General features: G+C 41.3%; 1 protein-coding gene and 1 non-coding gene across 2 annotated transcripts; both read left to right on the top strand.

The window, feature by feature from the left end:
* Positions 1 to 15174: 15174 nt before the first annotated feature.
* On the top strand, positions 15175 to 15247 carry Trnak-cuu (transfer RNA lysine (anticodon CUU)). The gene has a single exon. It is a non-coding gene; the product is annotated as a tRNA-Lys (tRNA).
* A 1333-nt stretch (positions 15248 to 16580) lies between these two features.
* On the top strand, positions 16581 to 20730 carry LOC126176017 (suppressor of cytokine signaling 4-like). Its single transcript, XM_049923139.1, has one exon. The coding sequence runs from the start codon at positions 16679 to 16681 to the stop codon at positions 17858 to 17860; it is 1182 nt and encodes a 393-aa protein (XP_049779096.1). The 5' UTR covers positions 16581 to 16678; the 3' UTR covers positions 17861 to 20730.
* Positions 20731 to 22342: the final 1612 nt, after the last annotated feature.

The following is a 22342-nucleotide window of genomic DNA, read 5'->3' as shown; positions in this document are numbered from 1 at the left end:
AGCAATATTTACAAACTGTTTGTGCGTCGGTCCCTACTGCAGCAAACTATCTGGACGATATTGTGATCTCCGGAAAGACGGAAGAAGAACATTTCGCCAACCTCAGAACATTATTTCAGGTCTTGCGACAAAATGGTCTTCGTTTGCGGAAGGACAAATGTGTATTTTTTGCTCGTGATTTGCCATACCTGGGACATGTACTCAATGCCCAAGGCATACATCCCAGTCCAGAGCACCTCCGTGCCATACAAGACTTGCCTTCGCCGCAGAATTTGAAGCAGCTACAGAGTGTGTTGGGAAAAATTCACTATTACCATCGCTATGTTCCCCACGCCTCTTCCATTTCAGCTCCGCTTCATCGCTTACGCCGTAAAGGTGTACGGTTCGTCTGGACGACGGAATGCGAACGCACCTTTCGTCAGTTGAAATCGGCGTTGCTTTCCAATACTTGCCTTACGCCATTCGATCCCCAGAAACCCCTTTTGTTGATGGTAGATGCATCGGATTTCGGGATCGGTGCTGTGCTTGCGCACAAAGATGGATCGCATGATCGCCCTATTGCCTTTGCGTCCAAATTGCTCTCGTCAGCGCAAAGAAATTATTCACAGATCGAGAAAGAAGCTTTGACTCTCGTATTTGGTGTTACGAAGTTTCATGATTTCTTGTATGGTCGTCATCACAGACCACAAACCTTTGACGTCGCTTTTTCATCCGAACAAGCCTGTACCTCCACGTACAGCGCAGAAATTCATTCGCTGGTCTATTTTCCTCTCGCAGTACCGCTACGATATCTTGTATCGGTCCACTGCTAAGCACGGAAACGCCGATGCGTTGTCCCGTTTGCCTGTTGCTGAGGATAGAGCATTCGATTCCTCCGAACTTGCTTGCATGTTCATTGATTCGGAAACCGATGACGTGGTCGAATCGTTTCCGATTGATTTTCGTCGTGTAGCTACAGCCACAGCTGCTGACCCTGTCCTTGCACCGTTTTGCGTTTTGTTGCTACGCAATGGCCCTTGTCAAAGTCACGGATCGAGGATCCGTTGGTTCGCCGATTTTTTGCTCACAAGGAGAGACTTTTTGTTCCACGTGGTGTTTTGCTGTTGGGTTCTGATAATGATCAGTCCAGGGTCGTGGTCCCACGTTCGTTACAGCTCTGTCTTAAAGCTTCTCCACCAAGGCCACTGGGGTATAGTGAGAACGAAACAACTTGCTCGTCAGCACTGTACTTGGTTCGGAATCGATGCTGCGATTACGAATATGTGCTCTTCTTGCATGGCGTGTGCCGAACAACAATCCGCACCACCGCGGAAATTCTTTGCATGGCCAAAAGCCACTTCCCCTTGGCAACGCTTACACATCGATTTTGCTGGTCCATTCTGGAATGCTCGATGGTTGGTTGTGGTCGATTCCTTCAGTAATTTTCCTTTTGTTGTTCGGATGTCTTCCACGACGTCTTCTGCCACAATCCAAGCGTTGTCCGCTATCTTTTGCATTGAAGGTCTTCCACGGACTATTGTTTCCGACAATGGCCCACAATTCAAGTCCGCAGAATTTCAGTCCTTCTGCCGGGCCCATGGTATTCAACATCGGACGTCCGCGCCGTTTTCGCCACAGTCAAACGGTGCCGCTGAACGTTTGGTCCGGACTTTCAAGTCACAGATGTTGAAGTTGAAAGAGTCGCATTCTCGGGAGGACGCGTTATTGCTCTTTTTGTCCTCGTATCGCTCTCAGCCCCGAGATGGTCGCTCGCCGGCTGAGCTGCTTCACGGTCGCCCTCATCGAACCTTGATGTCTTTGCTACATCCGCCGCATCAGGTTCCTGTGCAGCGGCAGCCACCTGCTTTTGCTCCAGGCGACGTTGTACACTATCGCAACTATCGCGGTTCACGGCGTTGGCTCGCAGGGCGCATTCTTCGCTGCCTCGGCCGCGCTATGTATCTAGTTTTGGGGGCCTCTGGTGAGGTGCGTCGGCGTCTCAATCAGCTGCGCCTCTGTCGTCGCCCGGGTTCTGCCTCTCCCCGTCTGCTTTCAGCGACGGTGCCGTCCAGTCAGCGCCCTGGGGACCCATCTACTGGCTCGCCTCAGCCCCAGGTGCTACCGATGCTGCCTTCCATTTTGCCCCATGGCGACGCGCCGCCACCGCCGCCGCCGCCTGTTCTCTCGCCGGCGCCGCCCGCAGTGGACGCGTCGCAGCAACCGCCGGGCGCCTCCCTGGGTCACGCGCCGCCGATCGCTTCCCGTGACCGGTTGTCCTCCGCCATGGAACTCTTGCTCGCTCCGGACCATCTGTCGTCTTCGCCCGTCGGGTGCTCCGACTCGATGGAGGTCGACCCTTCGGCCCCTCCTGACTATCTACGGGCGCATACACCGCATGTTGGCGTGCACCCTGGACTAGGTTTTCAGGCGTTTCCTAGTTCCCCTTGGACCGAATGGCCGGGTGCGGGTGGCACAGCCTCGCCTGTTGTTAGGCTCCCCACCTCGTCGCATACGTCAACATGGGGTCCTTCCCACGGCGGGCGGAAGCCTTATAATACAACCGTACGCCGATTTGCGGGGGAGTAATGTGGTGTCACCGCCAGACACCACACTTGCTAGGTGGTAGCTTTTAAATCGGCCGCGGTCCGCTAGTATACGACGGACCCGCGTGTCGCCACTGTCAGTGATTGCAGACCGAGCGCCGCCGCACGGCAGGTCTAGAGACAGATCCTAACACTCGCCCCAGTTGTACAGCCGACTTTGCTAGCGAAGTTACACTGACAAATACGCTCTCATTTGCCGAGACGATAGTTAGCATAGCCTTCAGCTACGTCATTTGCTACGACCTAGCAAGGCGCCATTACCAGTTTATATTGAGATTGTTGTAAAGCCTGTACCGTCAGACCGATGTTCACCAATTACGGAATAAAGTTAAGTATTACATCAACTACGTACTTTATTTGCTACTATCAAGTCCCTTAACTGTTCCAGACCTCACGCCAGTCTGCGTGAGTTTAACGCGTGCATTTCGGCCTCCTCTAGCAACACGGTGTTGGCTCTTCTGCCAACACTACAAGAACAGAAGTCAATAATGCTGTAGGATGTGTGGTATGTGTATTAACTAGCACAAGTCTACGATTAACAGAAGTGTGCAAGAAGAAATTACCATTACAAATTATCAATACCCATGAATGAAATTTAAATATACAGAAAACTTATTATGTAGCAAAAACAAAATATCCTGCAGCACAATCAATATGTACTTATACATTAATAAACAAGCTTTCCATGCCAATAATGATAGATGACAGTCATTTGCTGTTATTTATTAAATTAAATGTGCATCAAGTGGTTTGTAACATTATTACACAGTCGCTTAATTCATTAGCATTTCAGTGAAAGTTTCCTCAGTGTTTACTGTAGGAAAAAGTAACATTTCTATTTTGATGATGAAAAGTAGCATACTTCTAACGATCTCTTTCGAAAGATTTCCTTCCATTTATAAATCCTTTTGCAGTGTGGTAATAAAAATTTCATATAATACAGTTTAACATCAGAATAGCCTTTATTCTTTCCTTACACCACTCTTTCTAAAACAGGAGAGTCAATAGACATAAATCACAATGAGTTGTGTAAGACCAAAATATGAAATTACTTGGATACAGTAATATAACAATGTAACTAAATTTTTGTTTTCCTTTAAATACATTAAGTTTCCCTGTATCCTTGCCGTTCTTTTTGAGTGGATGCTATCATTTTTTGTTTTGTATAATTATTCAGCGGCATATTGGAGACTGTATTGGTTATATCGTCATACATGGTTCTTGGAGCATCACCACACAAACATGTACACATGTCAAAATAAGTTTTGCATCATCCTGGTTCCCAGAACTCCTGAAGACAGTCATTGACTGTGGATATTGTATCTCAGACACAGTCATTTTGACTGTCCAGAGATGTCACTAAACCTCCCCAATAGATGTAAACAACTATGCATGAACAGCGCCTACTAGACCGAGGGTGTCTGACAGACGATCAGTTCCAGTCATTCCACCAGGAAGGAGGCAGACGGCTCATGTCTGTAGTTCAACAATGCCTAGACGGTCAATACCGCAGTTCCATCGCGTCCGCATTGTTGCTTTGTGCCAGGAGGAGTTCTCAACAAGGGAAGTGTCCAGGCATTTCGGAGTGAACCAAAGCGATGTTGTTCGGACATGGAGAAGATACAGAGAGACAGGAACTGTCGATGACATGCCTCGCCAAGGCCGCCAAAGGGTTACAACTGCAGTGGATGACCGCTACCTACGGATTATGCTTCGGAGGAACCCTGCCAGCAACGCCACCATGTTGAATAATGCTTTTCGTGCAGCCACAGGATTTCGTGTTACGACTCAAACCGTGTGCAATAGGCTGCTAGATGCGCAACTTCACTCCTGACGTCCATGGCGAAGTCAATCTTTGCAATCACGACACCATGCAGCACGGTACAGATGGGCCCAATAACATGCGAAATGGAACGCTCAGGATTGGCATCATATTCTCTTCAAAGATAAGTATCGCATATGCCTTCAACCAGACAATCGTCAGAGACGTGTTGGAGGCACCCTAGTCAGGCTGAACGCCTTAGACACGCTGTCCAGTGAGTGCAGCAAGGTGAAGGTTCCCTGCTGTTTTGGGGTGGCATTATGTGGAGCCAACGTATGCAGTTGATGATGATGGAAGGCACCGTAATGGCTGTATGATATGTGAATGCCATCCTCCGACTGATAGTGCAACCATATCGGCAGCATATTGGCGCGGCATTCGTCTTCATGGATGACAATTCGCGCCCCCATCGTGCACATCTTGTGAAAGGCTTCCTTCACGATGACGACATCGCTCAACTAGAGTGCCAAGCATGTTCTCCAGACATGAACCCTACCGAACATGCACTGGAATACATAATTTTGTAAATGAGCTTTGGAGCTGCTTTTACAAGTATAATGTGAGCATCTTTACATTCTTTTCTGTGTAAGCTTATCACACCAGAAAACTTTGCTTCTAAAACTGGTTCACAATTCTGTTCAAAATGGGAGAATATAAATGTCTTATCTGCATCTGCTAAGTTTATCCAATTGTTTCTTATGTTCTGAAACATATGCACAGGTCATACATGACATATATGACATAATTTTTACTGTCAAAAGAAAAATTGAAGTAATAATTGCTTTCAGAGGTTTGTCTGTTTAATGAACCAGTTTCTATTTACAGCATTGTTATCACAGATATTAGTTATGACTTTATGACTGCAAGTTCATAAGACATTGCAAGTTGTAAAGCTGCAAGTGTTTTTTCATATACCTCCTGTCCAAACACATTTTTCGCTGGATGAAACTGTTGTAGCTTCAGTTTTAAATGAATTCTCAGCAACACCAGTTACAACATCTCCCTTGAAGTGAAGTTTTGGATGTATAAATCTCATCTAACTGTAATATACATATTCTTTCTTTCTCAGACAATCTGGTTGCTACTGTCTTAAGAAAATGACAGTAACTTGACTTATTTTCTGCTGATATGTTTAAGGAACTAATAAGTTTTTGTATTTGCTTTGGATGTGGTGGACATAGAAGACAGTTCGAATAGAGAGCCCTGAAGCTGCACTGTAGTGTTTAAATACTAAGAAAGGGTGTAGCAACATACTGACTGAGTACCTTTTGTTTTTCATTGCACATAACATAATTTGTTCACACAAGAAATTGATACAAGTGATGGTTTCCTTGTCATCAGTAACAATTCTCTCCAAATATGCCACACAGACATTCAGTTTTGTGACTCAGTTATACTCACAACTTTTACTGGATGTTTCAATTGTTACCAACCTCTGTAGAATGTTCTCTAGCTGTGACTACCAAGTTATTTTCAGGTTTAGAAGCACTATCGTTCTCAGATCATGGCCACTTACAGTATTATTGCCAACACACATACAACTGTCAATCTTTACACTTACTTGAATTTTTGGATACCTTCCACTGATACCCTATAGAAACGTATAGACTCGTTCATTACAGCATGGCATCACGTCATTTTGCACAATAACCTATTTTCCTATGTTAAAAATATGGTTCGGATTGTTGTTATTTGGAGTGATATAAGATCCAAATCGCATTTACAGTCAATATTCTCAAAAATATCTCTATGCAATTAAAGCTTAAAATCATTAAATACTGTATTTAGCCAAATCTAATGCACCACCGAATGTAATGAGTACCCCAATTTTAAAAATTAAATTAATAGAAAAAAGGAATTTTGGCACAGCGTTGGTATGGTATTTTCATGTTGTTGAACTTTATTTTACAATGCGAACTTTATTTCAAACAATAGTGAATATATACATGAACTATGAAAAACAATAATAATTTATTTTTAAGTTGTAACTCTTCAGGCTTTCCCAGCGATCTAATGACATCTTGGGTTGTCGGGTGTTCTGCTGGATATCAGCGTCGTACTTGCACGGTATTTCGGTCACGTAGCTCGTGACCTTCATCAGGTGCGACCTGAGACTGCTCCTCGAGTGGACCTGGTCCAGTATTTATGCCTATGGCTTCCCCCTCCACCAACGGCTGCAGGCGCTTCCTCTGTGGTCCGCGCCCATTCCCTGCGACCCGCTGGAGCGTTGCTGCTCCGTTTTCCGTCCGCTGCGGTTCTAGGTGTTCCCTCTGCGGTCCGCGCCCACCAAACCCGCTCCTGGGGGTTTCATCTACGGTCTGGGGTACCAAGCGTTCCCCCTGCGGTCCGCGCCCGCTCACCACGACCTGTTGGAGCGTTGCCGCTCCGTTTTTCGTCCGCTGCGGCTCTGGATATTCCCTCTGCGGTCCGCGCCCACCAGTCCCACTTCTGGGTGTTCCATCTTCGGTCTGGTGCGCCTGGAAGTCCGTCAGGGGGTCGTTTTGCATCTCCATGTCTCTGGTTCTTCTATTTGTGTAGTGTTGCAGCTGGCCCCGTTGATCCTTTACCAATTCCAGAGCCGGATCCCAGGCTCTGCTTAGCTGGTATCCTGTGTCACGGTTCATAAGATCGTCAGCCATTTTAATTCCTATCGATTCTCTTATAACACTGTACAAAAATCTGGGTGTTTGTGCTAGAATCTTGGTATCCTCATACTTCATGGCATGATCTAGTTCTAGACAGTGTTCAGCAATGGCTGACTTAGTCACCTGTCTTAATCTAGTGTGCCTCTGATGTTCTTTGCACCTGATCTCCACAGTTCTTGTCGTCTGGCCAATGTAGGACATGCCACATTGACAAGGTATATTGTAAATCCCTGGTTTTCGTAACCCCAGGTCGTCTTTGACACTCCCCCAATCTTGTTGGATGGACAGAAAACACACTTGATATTGTGTTTACGGAGGATCCTACTGATTCTGGCAGAAATAGAGCCAGCATAGGGTAGATATGCCACCTTCTTTGCTTTATCTTGGTCTTCTTCAGGAACCTGTGGTATAGTGGCTGGTTGGAGTGTCTTCTCAATTTGTCTGTCCGTGTATCCATTCTTGGAGAAAACAGTTAAGTTACTGATTACAGTACTAAGTAACATTTTCATTATTAAAAAAGAATGCCTAACTTGATTACCTACATGACATACAAAGAAACATACTGTAAATTACAGGCATTACTCATCATTATTCACTAATGTCATCATTCCTGGAATCCTCGGAAGAGCCTACATCACAAACAGATTCATTCCCTACTTCCCCACCATCCTCAGTGTCGTTCCAGAGCACATCATCTTCACTGCCATCCAGAGTATTTGAAATACAGCATTTCTTTAATGATTTTACGATCATTGGTGCTTTGATGCGTTTCCAGGCAGCCGAAACCCAGTGCACAATAATGTAGGGTGCAACATGGTTCGCAAAACCATTTTTGGCACTGGTCCTGAACTTAACCTTTGAAAGCTTTATTTATACTAACAGCCAGGAATTCCTTCAGAAATAATAACAAGGACACTGGGTAAGCTGTGAATTTTCTTTTTAACCTCATCAGTGAGATGACCACAAAATGCTTCAAGACAAATCATTGATGGTTGCTTGGAAAGCCCATCAGGACAGAATTTCCACATGTTTTAGAGCCAGTCAAGCAACTAAGTTTCAGTCATCCAACCCTTCTCTTGATTTATAACAACGACATCATCAAGCAATAGCTTTTCATTTTTTGTAGCCTTGGGGCTTGTTTTTCGCTTGAAGATTGGAATAGGTGTAAGTTTGTTCCCATCTGCTGTGATTGCCAGTGTTACTGTTAGGCACTAGTTTCACACTCAGATGTTTTGATGGTAATATCTTTTGTACCCTTCTCGTCAATCGTGTAATTATGTGGCATATCAAACTAAAATAGAGTCTCATCAGCGTTGCCCATTTGGCCCATCGAAAAATTCTTGTCTTTCTGAAGTGTGATAACATACCACTGATGTTCTTGAATTTTCTTCTCAAAATCCTTTGGAAGCTTTTGGCATATTGTTGTACGGCGTCGCAGAGATAATCCCGCTTGTTTCAAAAGGGATCGACCCATCCCCAGCTAGCCTTAAACTCTTGCTTCGGTATGTAAAGAACTGCAGGCACCTCTTTTGCTTTTTTTATTATGGTGTCACTGGTCACAGGTTGCCCATTCTTCCTCCTTTCTCAGACGAATTCCAAAACATTTACTTCAATGTCAGGACGTCTTCCTTTGCGAGGTCCAGTGAATTTCTTCCTCGTAGCAGTAGCTGCAAATAATCCCAATTTCTGTTTCTTCCATAAGCGAACGTTACTCGAGCTACACTGAACTCTGTTCCTGCCCTTCCGATACCATATTTTTCAGCATAAAGCAATACTTTACTTTCGAAAGTAGCTTCATACGATATTCTTCTCTGCTTGCCTTTCATTTCGTGACTACCAAATGCAAACACAATGCGAAGTACTGTAGTAGGCTAACAATAATGAAACGAGGTTGAGAAGTACAACAATGCGTTGTAAAGTGCGGGCAGTAGCTAAATTTCAACGAGCAAATAACAAACAAAAAAAAGGACACGTTCTATTTGAACCGATGGCTAAAGAAAATTTCCTCCCGTGGCAGTAATAGATTTTGTCCTGACACCTGCGAACAGAATTCAGAACTGGAAATACATACCAGCTCTTTTACCTCGATAACCTCTTACCCGGTTTACGTCTTCCTTTCTTTAATTCACAGTGGCTATACCTTTATTTTCTTGCTAGAGTTTAATGTACAACTTTTTAGTAACGATAGAAAGGAATGTTGTGAACGCCGAGATAGGAAACCTTGCGAAAATTGATACGTTTATGCTCCACTCATTTAGAGCAGCGATATGTGCAAGAACAAGCATTCTTTCCCCTGCTCCCCTCAACATCATTAAATCCGCTCAAAAGTAAGGAATTGTGGATCTTTTGCAAATGGGTCCCTATCTTATAAGTAGATTGTCGACTGTCAGTCATGAAATATGACCCAAAGCACAATCCAATCATTCTTGGCAAATCTTGGTGCTGATTTCCGCTATACAAGATACTCAGCATAGACACGGTCAGTAGCATGGACTATGTGGTGCAATGTATAGTGCACATAACTATGGATAAGATGAATGAAGGTTCGAATACTGCAAAGGTCATAAATTTTTAAAATATTTACATGATATATGAAAATAGTGTTGCAAGAACTCATTGTAACAGTTGTTTCAATCGTGGGATGTATTGTATATATAGCTTCGCGTTAATCGTAGTTTGAGAAATGGACAACAGGGGATAACTGCATCTACTCTGCTTACAAACCATTACCTTTCTTGGAAACCACTGTTATTACTGAAGATATCGCCATATTCCCACACTAAAATGGGTTGCAGGATGGCGAGGTTTTGTATGCGGAGAGATATAAAGAATGTGCAACATGCAGTTAGCACAAACGTAAAGGTTGTGCTGATTGTGAGTGTAAACTAACATCAGTGTCTGAAGCAGACTTAATTTCATATTATGTAAGGTGATGAAATGCCAAAAGCTTAACAGTAAGTATCCTAACTAGACAGTCAATGAATGAATGAATTAATGAATGAAAATAGCCTCTGTTATCCCATTGAGGGCAAAGACCTCCTACAAGTAGGGGTAGGTGCTTTTAACGCTAGTGAGCCAGTCCCCATAAGAGGGTACCACACGTAATGCACACTAGACATTAAATTACACTTGTTCACTTAGTTGTAGTTCCATGTCCTTTCTGTTTCTGGCTGTACTGGTCCACTCTCTACCTGCTTGCTTCCTGAATAAGTCTTATCACGTGCATCTTGGTCTTCCTGGGAATCGCGTGCTGATGTAGGGGTCCCATGTGGCAGCTCGTGCTGTCCATCTGTCGTCTTGCAGCCTCGACACATGGCCGCCCCATTTAGATTTGGTCTTTGTAGCCTGTCTATTGTTGCTGACATCTTGTGTATCGAGGTGTTTGGTATTCGGTCTTTCAGAGTGCCAAGAATATTCCTCTGCATTTTCCTTTGGAATACCTGTAGAGCGTTTCTCTCTTTGGCTTTGAGAGCTCATGTCTGACATCCATAGAATAACACTGGAAAAATGCAGCTTTCGAGTGCCTCCATTTTGAGCCTCCTATTCAGGTTTCTGTCTATCAATATGAACATTAAGGCTCAGAAAGCTTTCCAAGCTAAGGAAACTTTTATTTCTTCTTCCATTTTGTTATTAAAGGAAATTATTTTGCCTAGGTATATGTATTGTGATGCATAAATTAATTCCGTTCCTTAAACATATATTAGGATTTCTCATCCATCTGACATTACCTACGTTTTAGATTTGTTCATTGTGAGTCCTGCCATCTTGCTTTATGTGTTCAGCTCCTGGAGCATCGATTGCAGTTCCCTTGCAGTTTTGGCGAAGAGGACTATACTGTCAGCGAACCTCAAATTTGTTAGTCTCTTACTGTTGAGGCATAATCCAACGTTGTATATGTTGTCTTCTCCAGGTGACTTTCCATTTTTCAGTTCAGTGGTAGTTGTTCTAACCTTGCTGTGTATTATAGATGGTATGGTTTCAGTGGTGTTTGGGTCTCGATCCACAGGGCTGCAGTCTGTGGCATTGTTTGGTAGAGAACCTGAGTATATTGCTTTGTGGAATTCCGTTGTTGATTTGATTATACCCTCTCTTGTGTTCAGGTGTGCAGCTAGTGGTCTCGCGGTCACGTTCTCGCTTCCCGAGCATGGTGTCCCGGGTTCAATTCCTGGTGGGGTCAGAGATTTTCACCTGCCACGAGATGACTGGGTGTTTGTGTTGTCCTCATCATTTCGTATTGGAGGGCAGCGTGGACGGTAAAAATCGTAGAGGGAGACCAAGAGATGAATACACTAAACAGATTCAGAAGGATGTAGGTTGCAGTAGGTACTGGGAGATGAAGAAGCTGGCACAGTATCGAGTAGCATGGAGAGCTGCATTAAACCAGTCTCTGGACTGAAAACCACCCCCCCCCCCCCCCCACACACACACAAAATCTAGCTTTTTCACTTGGAGTGAATAAAAATTGTATTGCTTCTACCCTAGCCTTTAACCCTATCTTAAACTTCTTTGTTAGATCTTTTTTGGTTTCTTTAATTCCATTTTCTCGAAAAAACTACATTGTCTTATCTACAGAATCTTTTTCGTAAATCACAACTGAGGTACTGCCCTTATCTGACTTAATCACGATTGCATTGTTAGAATCCAGTTTTAAGTTAATTTCTTTCACTAACCTCAGCTCACTATATTTACCTTTATGTGATTTTTTTTGGTACTCAGTTGCCTCTTTGGTTTTGATGGCTATATTTGTCTCCTACAATATAGTTCACTTAGCATCCCTGCATGCTATCTTCACTTCTGCGATCATTCTCTTGATGGCTCGATCTTGCAAGTTCGTTCGTGGATTATGCTTAAGCCCCTTTCAAAACGTTTCTGCTCTTCATTAGAAAAGACAATCTCTGTTAGGTTAATGGCTCTGTCATAAAATTTATGTACATACTGTACTTTATGTGTTTCCCTACCTGCATTTGGTACTGTTTACACAGATTAGTGCTTTTCTTATTATGTCTCATTATGATTTCGTCCCTATGTAGCTGAATCCATGCTTCAATCTCATTTTCAACTTGTGTAAACTACAGTGGCGATAACAGGTTACCTAACTTCATATGTAAAGCGAACGCTAGCTTATTGACATTGTCTTTCTCAATGTACCCTCATTTGATCTCCTGTCTTATCCATGACTGTTCTGCTCTCCTCCTTACTTTTCCGGCTGAGATACTGCTGTTATTTATCTTTATCTTTGGGTATCTGGGTACAACACCTAATGCAAAGAGTTCTTGTTGAAATGTATTTTTAAATTAACTTTCATAATATTAAGCTTAGCCTTAAAAAATGTTTTCACATCTCCCACAGCCTGCCATTCACAAATTTGTCAAAACTAGACATGACTGTCTTATTGGGAATGCCGCAATCGTTCTTTGTATAAAAATATCGCAATTTAAGTCTTTGATCGCTATTTTTTATTTTCAGTGACTGGTTTCAGGCTAGCTACCCAGCTTCAGATCTGTTAGATAATGTTAAAAATATAATTAACAAGAGAGATATTGTTATTGATAGAACTATCTTAGGGTAAAATACAGGGAGTGGAAGGCTATTTACAATTTGTACAGAAACCAGATGGCAGTTATAAGAGGCGAGGGACATGAAAGGGAAGCAGTGGCTGCAAAGGGAGTGAGACAGGGTTGTAGCCTCTCTCCGATGTTATTCAACCTGTATATTGAGCAAGCAGTAAAGGAAACAAAAGAAAAATTCAGAGTAGGTATTAAAATCCATGGAGAAGAAATAAAAACTTTGAGGTTCGCCGATGACATGGTAATTCTGTCAGAGATAGCAAAGGACTTGGAAGAGCAGTTGAACGGAATGGACAGTGTCTTGAAAGGTGGATATAAGATGAACATTAACAAAAGCAAAACGAGTATCATGGAATGTAGTCGATTTAAGTCAGGTGATGCTGAGAGAATTAGATTAGGAAATGAGACACTTAAAGTAGTAAAGAAGTTTTGCTATTTGGGGAGCAAAATAACTGATGATGGTCGAAGTAGAGAGGATATAAAATGTAGACTGGCAATGGCAAGGAAAGCGTTTCTGAAGAAGAGAAATTTGTTAACATCGAGTATAGATTTAAGTGTCAGGAAGTCATTTCTGAAAGTATTTGTGTGGAGTGTAGCCATGTATGGAAGTGAAACATGGACGATAAATAGTTTGGACAAGAAGAGAATAGAAGCTTTGGAAATGTGATGCTACAGAAGAATGCTGAAGTTTAGATGGGTAGATCACGTAACTAATGAGGAGGTATTGAATAGAATAGGGGAGGAGTTTGTGGCACAACTTGACAAGAAGAAGGGATCTGTTGGTAGGACATGTTCTGAGGCATCAAGGGATCACAAATTTACCATTGGAGGGCAGTGTGGAGGGTAAAAACCGTAGAGGGAGACCAAGAGATGAATACACTAAGCAGATTCAGAAGGATGTAGGTTGCAGTAAGTACTGAGAGATGAAGAAGCTTGCACAGGATAGAGTAGCATGGAGAGCTGCATCAAACCAGTCTCAGGACTGAAGACCACAACAACAACAACATCTTAGTTTAGAAAAAGAAATTTTGGATTGTATTAAATGCCGACATACCATATATTCCAATTACAGAGTAACCTGTCAGTACAGAACTATTGGTTCGCTGTCATAACTAAAGTAATTTTTAATCCGTTAAAACCTTATATCACAGTTTGGAGAAACCTGATTGGTAAAAGTATAAAGTGTCCTCTATCTGTAAGAATTGTGCATATGTACTAAGATGTTATTTTTTTCACCTTACATATTAATGGCGAATATACTTTTTAGTAATAAGATATTATAAAAAAATATTAATTCTTTTTTGAGCAGACATTGAAATGAAATAATGTTCCTACAAAGCTATATATCTGCGTTCTTGTTCATTATTAGAGTTAACTAAAAACTGAAACAACATTTTCATACTTATTGGTGCAGACGACTCAATGTCTACACCCACAGTTTGATTGGCGCTAGGCATGCCTATAGTATCTCTATGTTCATTCTTAGAGCTAGTCTCTCTTGCATGCACCGAACCTCTATTAATCAATTCAGATTCCTCAGTCTCCATGTTATTTTGTTTAGCCACATTTTCTATACACCGCTCATCACTATGAGGCTCGTCGAATTCGACATCTGATGTGTTGACATCAGGATTGGATCTCAGCTGATAAGTGCACTTCATTCTGATGGGTTATTTTACACCGAACACAAGTATGAAAATCACTATTACTACATCACTAACTGCTTATGATATACCTGAGCCATGGATCTGCTTCGTTCAAACACAGTACTATGACTAACTAAGCACTCTGAAGAAATGCTTCATAGATCAAAATGATTCTATTACTCAACCCAAAATCCGCGCCACAGCATTCGGGAGGACGACGGTTCAATCCCGCATCCGGCCATCCTGATTTAGGTTTTCTGTGATTTCCCTAAATCACTCTAGGCAAATACCTGGATGGTTCCTTTGAAAGGGCACAGCTGACTTCCTTCCCCATCCTCCCCTAATCTGATGAGACAGATGACCTCGCTGTTTGGTATCTTCCCCCAAACAATCCAAACCAATCCGCGCCACAGGAAGTGAAGTGAACTGTTTCCTACCTGAGTTTCTTCACAGCTTCTAATGTCACTTAGCGACGACTCGAGAGACAGCGCCGCGTCTTCAGCAACCACTCGCAGAGACGACAGCTCCAACAGAAGACAGCAAGCTGGTTGGTGGTCCTCCTTCAGACCTGCATCGATCGGCGTGTGTTATGACTGAGTCACAACCGTGTCGTGAAGTCGTTGTTGAAGCAGTCGGTGGAAATTGTAGTAACTCCAGTTACCCTCGTCGATATTAACGTTGATATTCCTAATTTTCATGTGCCTTTATATCCATTTTCCAGCCCCACGCTGACTGCGCCAGTTTATGCCCGCTCACCCACCGTCATCACAACTCCATTGATATCGCTTCAACGTTTCCCCCTTCGGCAGTGGAACTGATCTCACAAGTTTGTGCACACACACACGCACATATATATATATATATATATATATATATATATATATATATATATATATATATATATATATATTGTCCCGGCTAGCTCATTTGGTAGAGCATGAGACTCTTAATCTCATGGTTGTGAGTTCGAGCCCCACATTGGGTGCCAGTTTATGCCTGCACACCTACTGTTGTCACAACTGCACAGATATCGCTTCGCCATTTCCCCCCCAGCAGCGGAGCTGATCTCAAAAGTTTGTGTATATATGGTCCCAGCTAGTAGAGAACCATTCTCTGCCGTGTGGGGTCGGGCATAAAACATCTCTGAATCACCTTGTGAATCTAATTGTCTGAACTAGCAGTTCAACATTGATCTCGTTTTCTATTTCCAAAGACAGTGATTCTATTTATTACTCGGGAATAACATAGCAGTCGGGTTTCAGTCTATTTTTTCTAATTTTTGTTCCCCAAACAATTTGCTTAAGTTATCTTTGAAGTCAATATTCCTTCGTTAAATCCTATTATCGGTTTGCAACAGGTCGATCAGCTTTTCTCAATAACGCTTGAATATTCACAGATATATTTGTCTATGTACTAGCTGATTTTTCAATTTAGGAAACACGGAGAAAGTCTCGTATAGATTCTGTTTTATTGACACAATTCATTTCTTAAATTAATGAGAGATGGCACTGGGGAATCAATGAAGGAGTTGATCCTAGTGTGTATCGTTTCGGTATAATAACAGTCAGTCCGTACCACAGTCCTTCGCGTTCGTATCGCTAAAGATATGATTTCCCATGAAACTTTTCTTTACCATTAATATCTGATAAATCATAAATAAGTCTCTGGCTTTACAATGTCTAAGCTTCTTAATTCTCACGACACGATATTAATCGTACGTTCGAGTTCTTTCAATGTCTGTTCAGCACAAATTATGTCTTTTCACGGGGACTATATCTCACGTCCCGTTTAACAGCAGAATCGCCTTGACAACGGTCGGCAAAGATTTTAGCATGATAAGGTCAACTATTTTCTGTCCGAATCTCAAAATAATCTACTATCCACCACTCCAATGTCTAATCCACTTAGCAGAATGATATTTAATAAGGCGTATAAGACCCTAACTTCCGACTACCACGGAAGACTGCGAACATGCACCATTGAAAACAAAAGACTCAAGACAGCTAACAATGCTGTGCATTGGTTTATATATTATATTCAAAACAAAACGCAGCTCTGTTATGTCTTCCTTGAATTCCCTTTGCGTTTCTCTATATCAAATATCTACTATTTGTAAAATTTTAACTAACTATTACTTCGAAATACAACTACCGTGTTTTGGCTCTTGGGTCATTTCGTATTACAGAATTTCATCTAATATTCGTTTCTCAATACCCACTCTCTACTGAGCGGTTACAGTTGCTCTACAGGCAGTCTCAAAATGTACACAACGATATTTCTGTCTCACACTTAGTGCGTGCATCTCTGGACAGCAGGGGTCTTATGTCTCAGTTCATAGTGAATTATGGGTACTGTTGATGTAGACGAGGAATGTTGTCCTATATATGGGAGATAGTTAGCTGATCTCAGTGCAAAAATGAATTTAAGTCAGTTGAAAAATTCTTTAATTAGGCGAAGCGGCCGGCAAAATGTAAACAAAACTCCCGGGTGCTGTGAAGTGCAAGAAGAGGAAAATGGCGAATCACAGATATCTGCTCTAAAATGTTCAAAGACTGACTCGTCTTTGATAAAGGAGAGTGCGCGGTGTCAGTGCAAGAATAATTCTTCAAACGATAAGCCGAGTATATTGAAAAGCTTTAAGAAAAAATTTCGCTTAAAGTCTAGTGTTGGAAGGACGGTGAAAAGTAAGCCTAAGCAAGCAGTTCGAGGCATAGATCCATCTACACTTTATGCTCGTAGTTTACACGATTCTTCAACTAGTGATGAGTGTGTGTCGGATAAAGTGGACCCTCTGCGTGTTGTAGGAGAATTGAATCATATACAAGTAGTGACGAATAATGGAATTCCACAGCAGTGCGAGTCGAGTGCCTCCCAGACGTCAACACAACAAGCTAGCCAGTGGGGAGGAAGTTCTGTTTGTCCCTTAGTCAAGAAACGTACATCACAAGACAACGATGATTGTTCAGCCGACGGAGATGACCATTCTGGAGGGTCGGGAACTGACACTGGACAACAACAACAGCTTATACTGAGATTGGAGAATGAGAATGGAGCTCAGAGCGAAACTGAAACGGAGAGTGAGTGCTTGGCTAGCCCTCGTAGTCTAACAGGTGAGCTGTTCGAGCTGGCAAAGTACGGGTGGTACTGGGGCCCAATTACACGAGAAGAGGCAGAAGAAAAGCTATTGGATGCACCTGATGGTTCGTTCCTTGTTAGAGATTCGTCTGCGGACCGCTACTTGCTAAGTGTCAGTTTCCGCAGCGCAGGCAAGACGTTTCATGCCAGAATTGAGCACAGCCATGGAGTATTTAGTTTCTACGCAAATCCTGGACGTGAAGGGTTTCCAAGTATCTCTGAACTAATTGCACATTCTATGACATATTCAGAATCAGCTGTTTTCTGTTATTCTCGCCCTCGTGCTCCGGGATACCCTGCATTTCCTGTTCGCTTGGTGAAGCCTGTATCTCGCTTCACGCAAGTACGATCTCTTCAGTACCTCTGCAGGTTCGTTATAAGACAGTACACCAGGGTTGACAATATACAGAAACTACCCCTGCCTAGGAGACTGTTAAGTTATGTGCAGGAAGGACATTATTGACGCCTGCTGACTTTGTGTCATCTCTTTGGGGTCGAACTTTATTATGTGGTTGATAGCACTCCTGTAATTTTTTTTGTGTTCCCACATTTAACGACTGACTTTTGTACAGTTATTGTTGTATTACATGTTGTATTTTCCTTTAATGTCGATGACTAAAGGCAAAAATCAGACTAAATTCCTGTGTATAAAACATTGTTGCAATTGAAAATTTTTAATGCCCTGCTAATTTTGCAGCTGCTGGTGCAGTGGTAATTTTTTTCAGGAAATAAGTTGCACAAATTTTGAAGGCAATAGAAATTAAATGGGTGAAGCTTTATTTCATTCCTTGCAATAGAGCAGTGGAAGAGTTTTCATACAATAATGAATTCAGTGTGTGAAAATAATGCAATGGATATTAAATTTGTATTTGTTAGTAGTTGCTGGAAGCTTGTGCTAGAGTTGGACTCCTTGCAGATCTACAGCCAACACAGCTTAAGTTTGCCTGTTTAAATCCCATGTCATTGCACTGCTTAAGTCACAGCAAATTAATTTTTCCTGTGATGAGTTTAATATTTTCCAAGTATTCTGCATTTTCACAGGTGCATTTTTTTGTTTCTACAACATTTCAGTGTAAACTGGTCTGTAAATGTTGGTAACTATACATCTTGAGTCATAGGAAAATTGAAGCACATTTATGCTATGGTGATCAAACCATAAAAAATGTGTAAGTAGGCTACTGGGTAATCTGTTTCCTTCCAAAGCACCTTTTACTATACAGGATCTATCAGAATCATGTGAAATATAGTGATTTCTGTATACAAAGATGTATTTTAAAATGGGGAATTCTGTTCCTATGTTTCTGACATACCGATATTGCAAGCAAGATATTTGTAAACGTCAGTCAGACGCAGTACTATATGAATATTTGCAAATAATACCCATCCTTCTATCATGACTTTATTTATATCTGTTTTATCATTGGTTGCAGTAACATCTACACTAAAGGATGTTTGAGAAAGAAGTACGTGAGAATAATACGAGCCCGTTATATGATTTCATGCATTATCTGTAATGGGTTTGATGTTTTACATGTGTAACTTTCATTCACAGTATAGGGTTCTTCGCATGGTACAGGAAATGATTTGGCAATTTTCCCTTTCCAGATTTAGGCCCTGCTGTTATGGAATTAGGTATTTTTCACTGTTTCACTCTTCTCCTTCCCTCCCCCCCAAAAAAGGGAAGGGTGGACGAATATTGGTTTGAATTTGCATGATGACGGTTAGGTTGTGCGTATAATTTTAGAAGACCAGGACTGCCGGATTGTAATTGAAGATTAAAGATATTAGTGTAGAAGTTTGTACAGTGACTGAGTAAAGGAAGGAATAGTGGAGGTTCAACAGATTCTAATTTTATTCGTACTAAAGCTACAGTTATTTACCAGTTTTTGTGCACACCCAAGCATAGTTGGTGCTATGTGTAAATTATGCCCCTAATTTTGTGGAATCTCCACCTTCTCCCTCATACTTCTACCCCTCCCCCCTTCTTACTCACACACACAAAATTTAAAATGCTACACTATTAATTAAAATCACAACCAAATTGTGACACATAGCTATTCCCAATTTGATACCGACTTGTAGATTCAATTAGTGAAATCCACATCAAAATGTTATGCTTTATGTGATATGCTTAATAAATAATGTAATTTGTGATAAGAATTGTCCATGAAATTACAATTTAAGTAAGAATATTGTATAATTTTTTGATCTCACTTCTGTTACCAGAAAAGTTGAATAAGTGAAATATTTGTCAGCTGTCTTTATTATCTGTTAATTTAAACAGATATTTATATTCTAATCAAGATTGTTTTGAGAAATTTAGTATGTACCATCCTTCCCTATATGTGCTACAGAACATTGGATTGTTGACAGCTGTGTAAGAATATGCGTAACAGTAATAGAGAGAAAGTTTGCAGATTTGTGAAAATAAAGGAAGAAACACAAATGCATCAAATTGCTTCTGTGTAATGGAACTGTGTTGCATTATTGTGTAATACCAGTTGTGCCTGTGCCCATATAAGACTTTTATTGTACGAACATATAGTGTAGAGTGTGGTTTGTTACACTATTTAGCATTATGACTGAAGTAGTCAGTTCTATCACGTATGCTGTTGAAGTATTTTTGATACTTTTATGTTTTCAGATTAAACATAAAAAATAAGAAAGCTTTGAGAAAAAACTTACAGTACCGTAAGTGAATGCAGAGTATCAGAGATATTGGCTTCTTTCTCATCATTTGTGGTTAATATTGTTGACAAAATAATGTTTTTTTGTGTGTATGTCTGTGGTCATATAGAAAGATCCTATTACTTTGCTTAGTAATGGGTAATGTGGTTTTCTCATTATGCTGTCAGTGTGGGATTAGTTTTTCCAAACTGGAAACTTCAAGCTGATTGTGAGACCAGAAGTAAATGATAAATCTGACAGAACAGTTACAAACTAAATGGTAAACAACGAAGCTTTTATATTTTATTTACAAGTAGACAGAACAGCTTGGAACAAAAACACAGTTCAGTGAACTGTGAAGACTTGTGTTAATGTCTTAGGAAACAATATTCAGTGAATATTCTGGACAGTTATGTAAGCTGTTGATGTGCCTTTCTATCTCTGGGAAAAATCCCTTACTGTAAGCTGAGTGCTAACTAGTTGTATATGAATGTACAACTGCATTGATAGCTTTAATCTCAACTATCCCTCTGTTGTTTGTAGATGTGAGAAGAAAATTATTTATGTTAGTATCTATTCCCTTGTTGACACACCATGTCCTACAGTCTAACATACCTGTGATTTTCAGTAATAAAAGAAATTTCACTGGTGAATTTAATTTAAGAACTTGTTCTCATTCTTACTTGTTTTTATTTAGTACCACAAAACAAAAATTACCATTCTGCTGCTGGTGCTTATGTATGGTTCCTTAATAGCAGTTGAAATGTATAACACTGTTAAATGAATTCTTGCTTGCACATGGGAATGGGATTTTTGTTTGCTTGAGCAGCTCAAGAATGCCCAGGAAACATTGTTTTCTGTGCTGCTATCTCTGTGGATCTGTGGGAAACAGGTACCGGAGGAGGCATCGTGCAGGGTATACACCATAATGAGCTCTCATGGCCATCAATTATAACTTTACAAATTTTGTTTTAAAGGCTTTAAATGCAGAAGTCCTTCCAATGATTTTTACGTATAGTATCATGCATTTCTGGTGATGATAAATGGATTTTTCATAACTCTGTATGCATTTTATGATGAGATCACAGTGTGATTAATATTGAGTTTGACGTACTTTTATCCATTCTATCTGCCTCAATGAGAAATATATGAAGAAGTGACAGTGCTTACAAATTCGGAAGTTTTAAATGCTGAACAAGAATTTGCTTTTGATTATGATCATCGGCACTGGGACTACGGTATATTCAGTCTTGTTGGCAGTTGCTGTCTTCTGGGAAGCAAGGATGCCCGTATGCTGGGGTAAGGCGCCCCCCCCCCCCCCCCCTCCCCCGCAGCTCTCACAGTGGTTAAAATAAAGTGTTGTCAGGTGCCTTTATATTAAGAAAATGATTCAAGGCTTGGTATTACACGTTTTTAGCTGGGTCAGAACTGGGACTGTATGACTACTAGCAAGTCACCTTTCGTCTCCCAAAATATTAAAAGTACTCCATACTTGCAGGTCTTGCACAGTGGGTGCTCTTTGCTCAAGGGAGACAAAAAGTTTCGCAATGGAAATGCCGTGTTCCTAAGACAGGTCTTAGGAACTGCTGGATGAAGACCCATTCCATACTTCCTCCACCGATCCTGATCTCCGGCTATATACATCCATGCTCTGCCTGTATATTTTTGTGGCTTATCTACTTACCTTGCCATCTTGGTTTTTTCTTATCTCACTTAAATGACCATTGTATTTTTGCTACATTGCAGAATTCAAAATCTGAGCATTGCATAAATCATCATTCATCAAATTTTGACATATTTGCGACTTACATTTTTGTGTATTCTCAATAAAATTAGTTACCAAATCCAAGTTTTGACACAATACTTCTGTTTATGCTCAGTAACAGTAATGAGAACCTGGGGCCAAAGATAAGTTATGTTTCCATGAATTGAAAAATCTTTGAAGCCTGAGAATGTGTGTTCAAGACAAATTTATTGTAGCAGTGAAAGCTGTCTAATTCACAACAGCTAATTGTACAGCTTCTACAGTTTAATCAGTGCAAAGATGTTTCGCTGTCACTAGACAAAAACCTACAGGGGGCACAAGTGCTGTCCCAATGCATTCAGTGACCTGCACCGAGATGTTCAAAAAATGCTACAGCGGCTGAATGTTATCTTTACTTTCCTCAATTGATGCCAGTCGACATGGGTTAATCATTCTTCTTAATTACAGACTGTTTACCAGCCCTAGGGTGGCTGTTTCTGATCGTTAGTTCCAATAACAGCATATAAATGATAT

This window comes from Schistocerca cancellata, chromosome 3, assembly GCF_023864275.1.
Source record: "Schistocerca cancellata isolate TAMUIC-IGC-003103 chromosome 3, iqSchCanc2.1, whole genome shotgun sequence".
In the NCBI taxonomy this organism is placed as follows: domain Eukaryota; kingdom Metazoa; phylum Arthropoda; class Insecta; order Orthoptera; family Acrididae; genus Schistocerca; species Schistocerca cancellata.
The sequence above is the reverse complement of the archived record's forward strand: the minus strand, read 5'-3'. Positions and strand labels throughout refer to the sequence as shown.

Excerpts from the sequence above, each read along its gene's own strand:
- LOC126176017 (XM_049923139.1), top strand. The coding sequence starts at position 16,679 with ATGAATTTAAGTCAGTTGAAAAATTCTTTAATTAGGCGAAGCGGCCGG.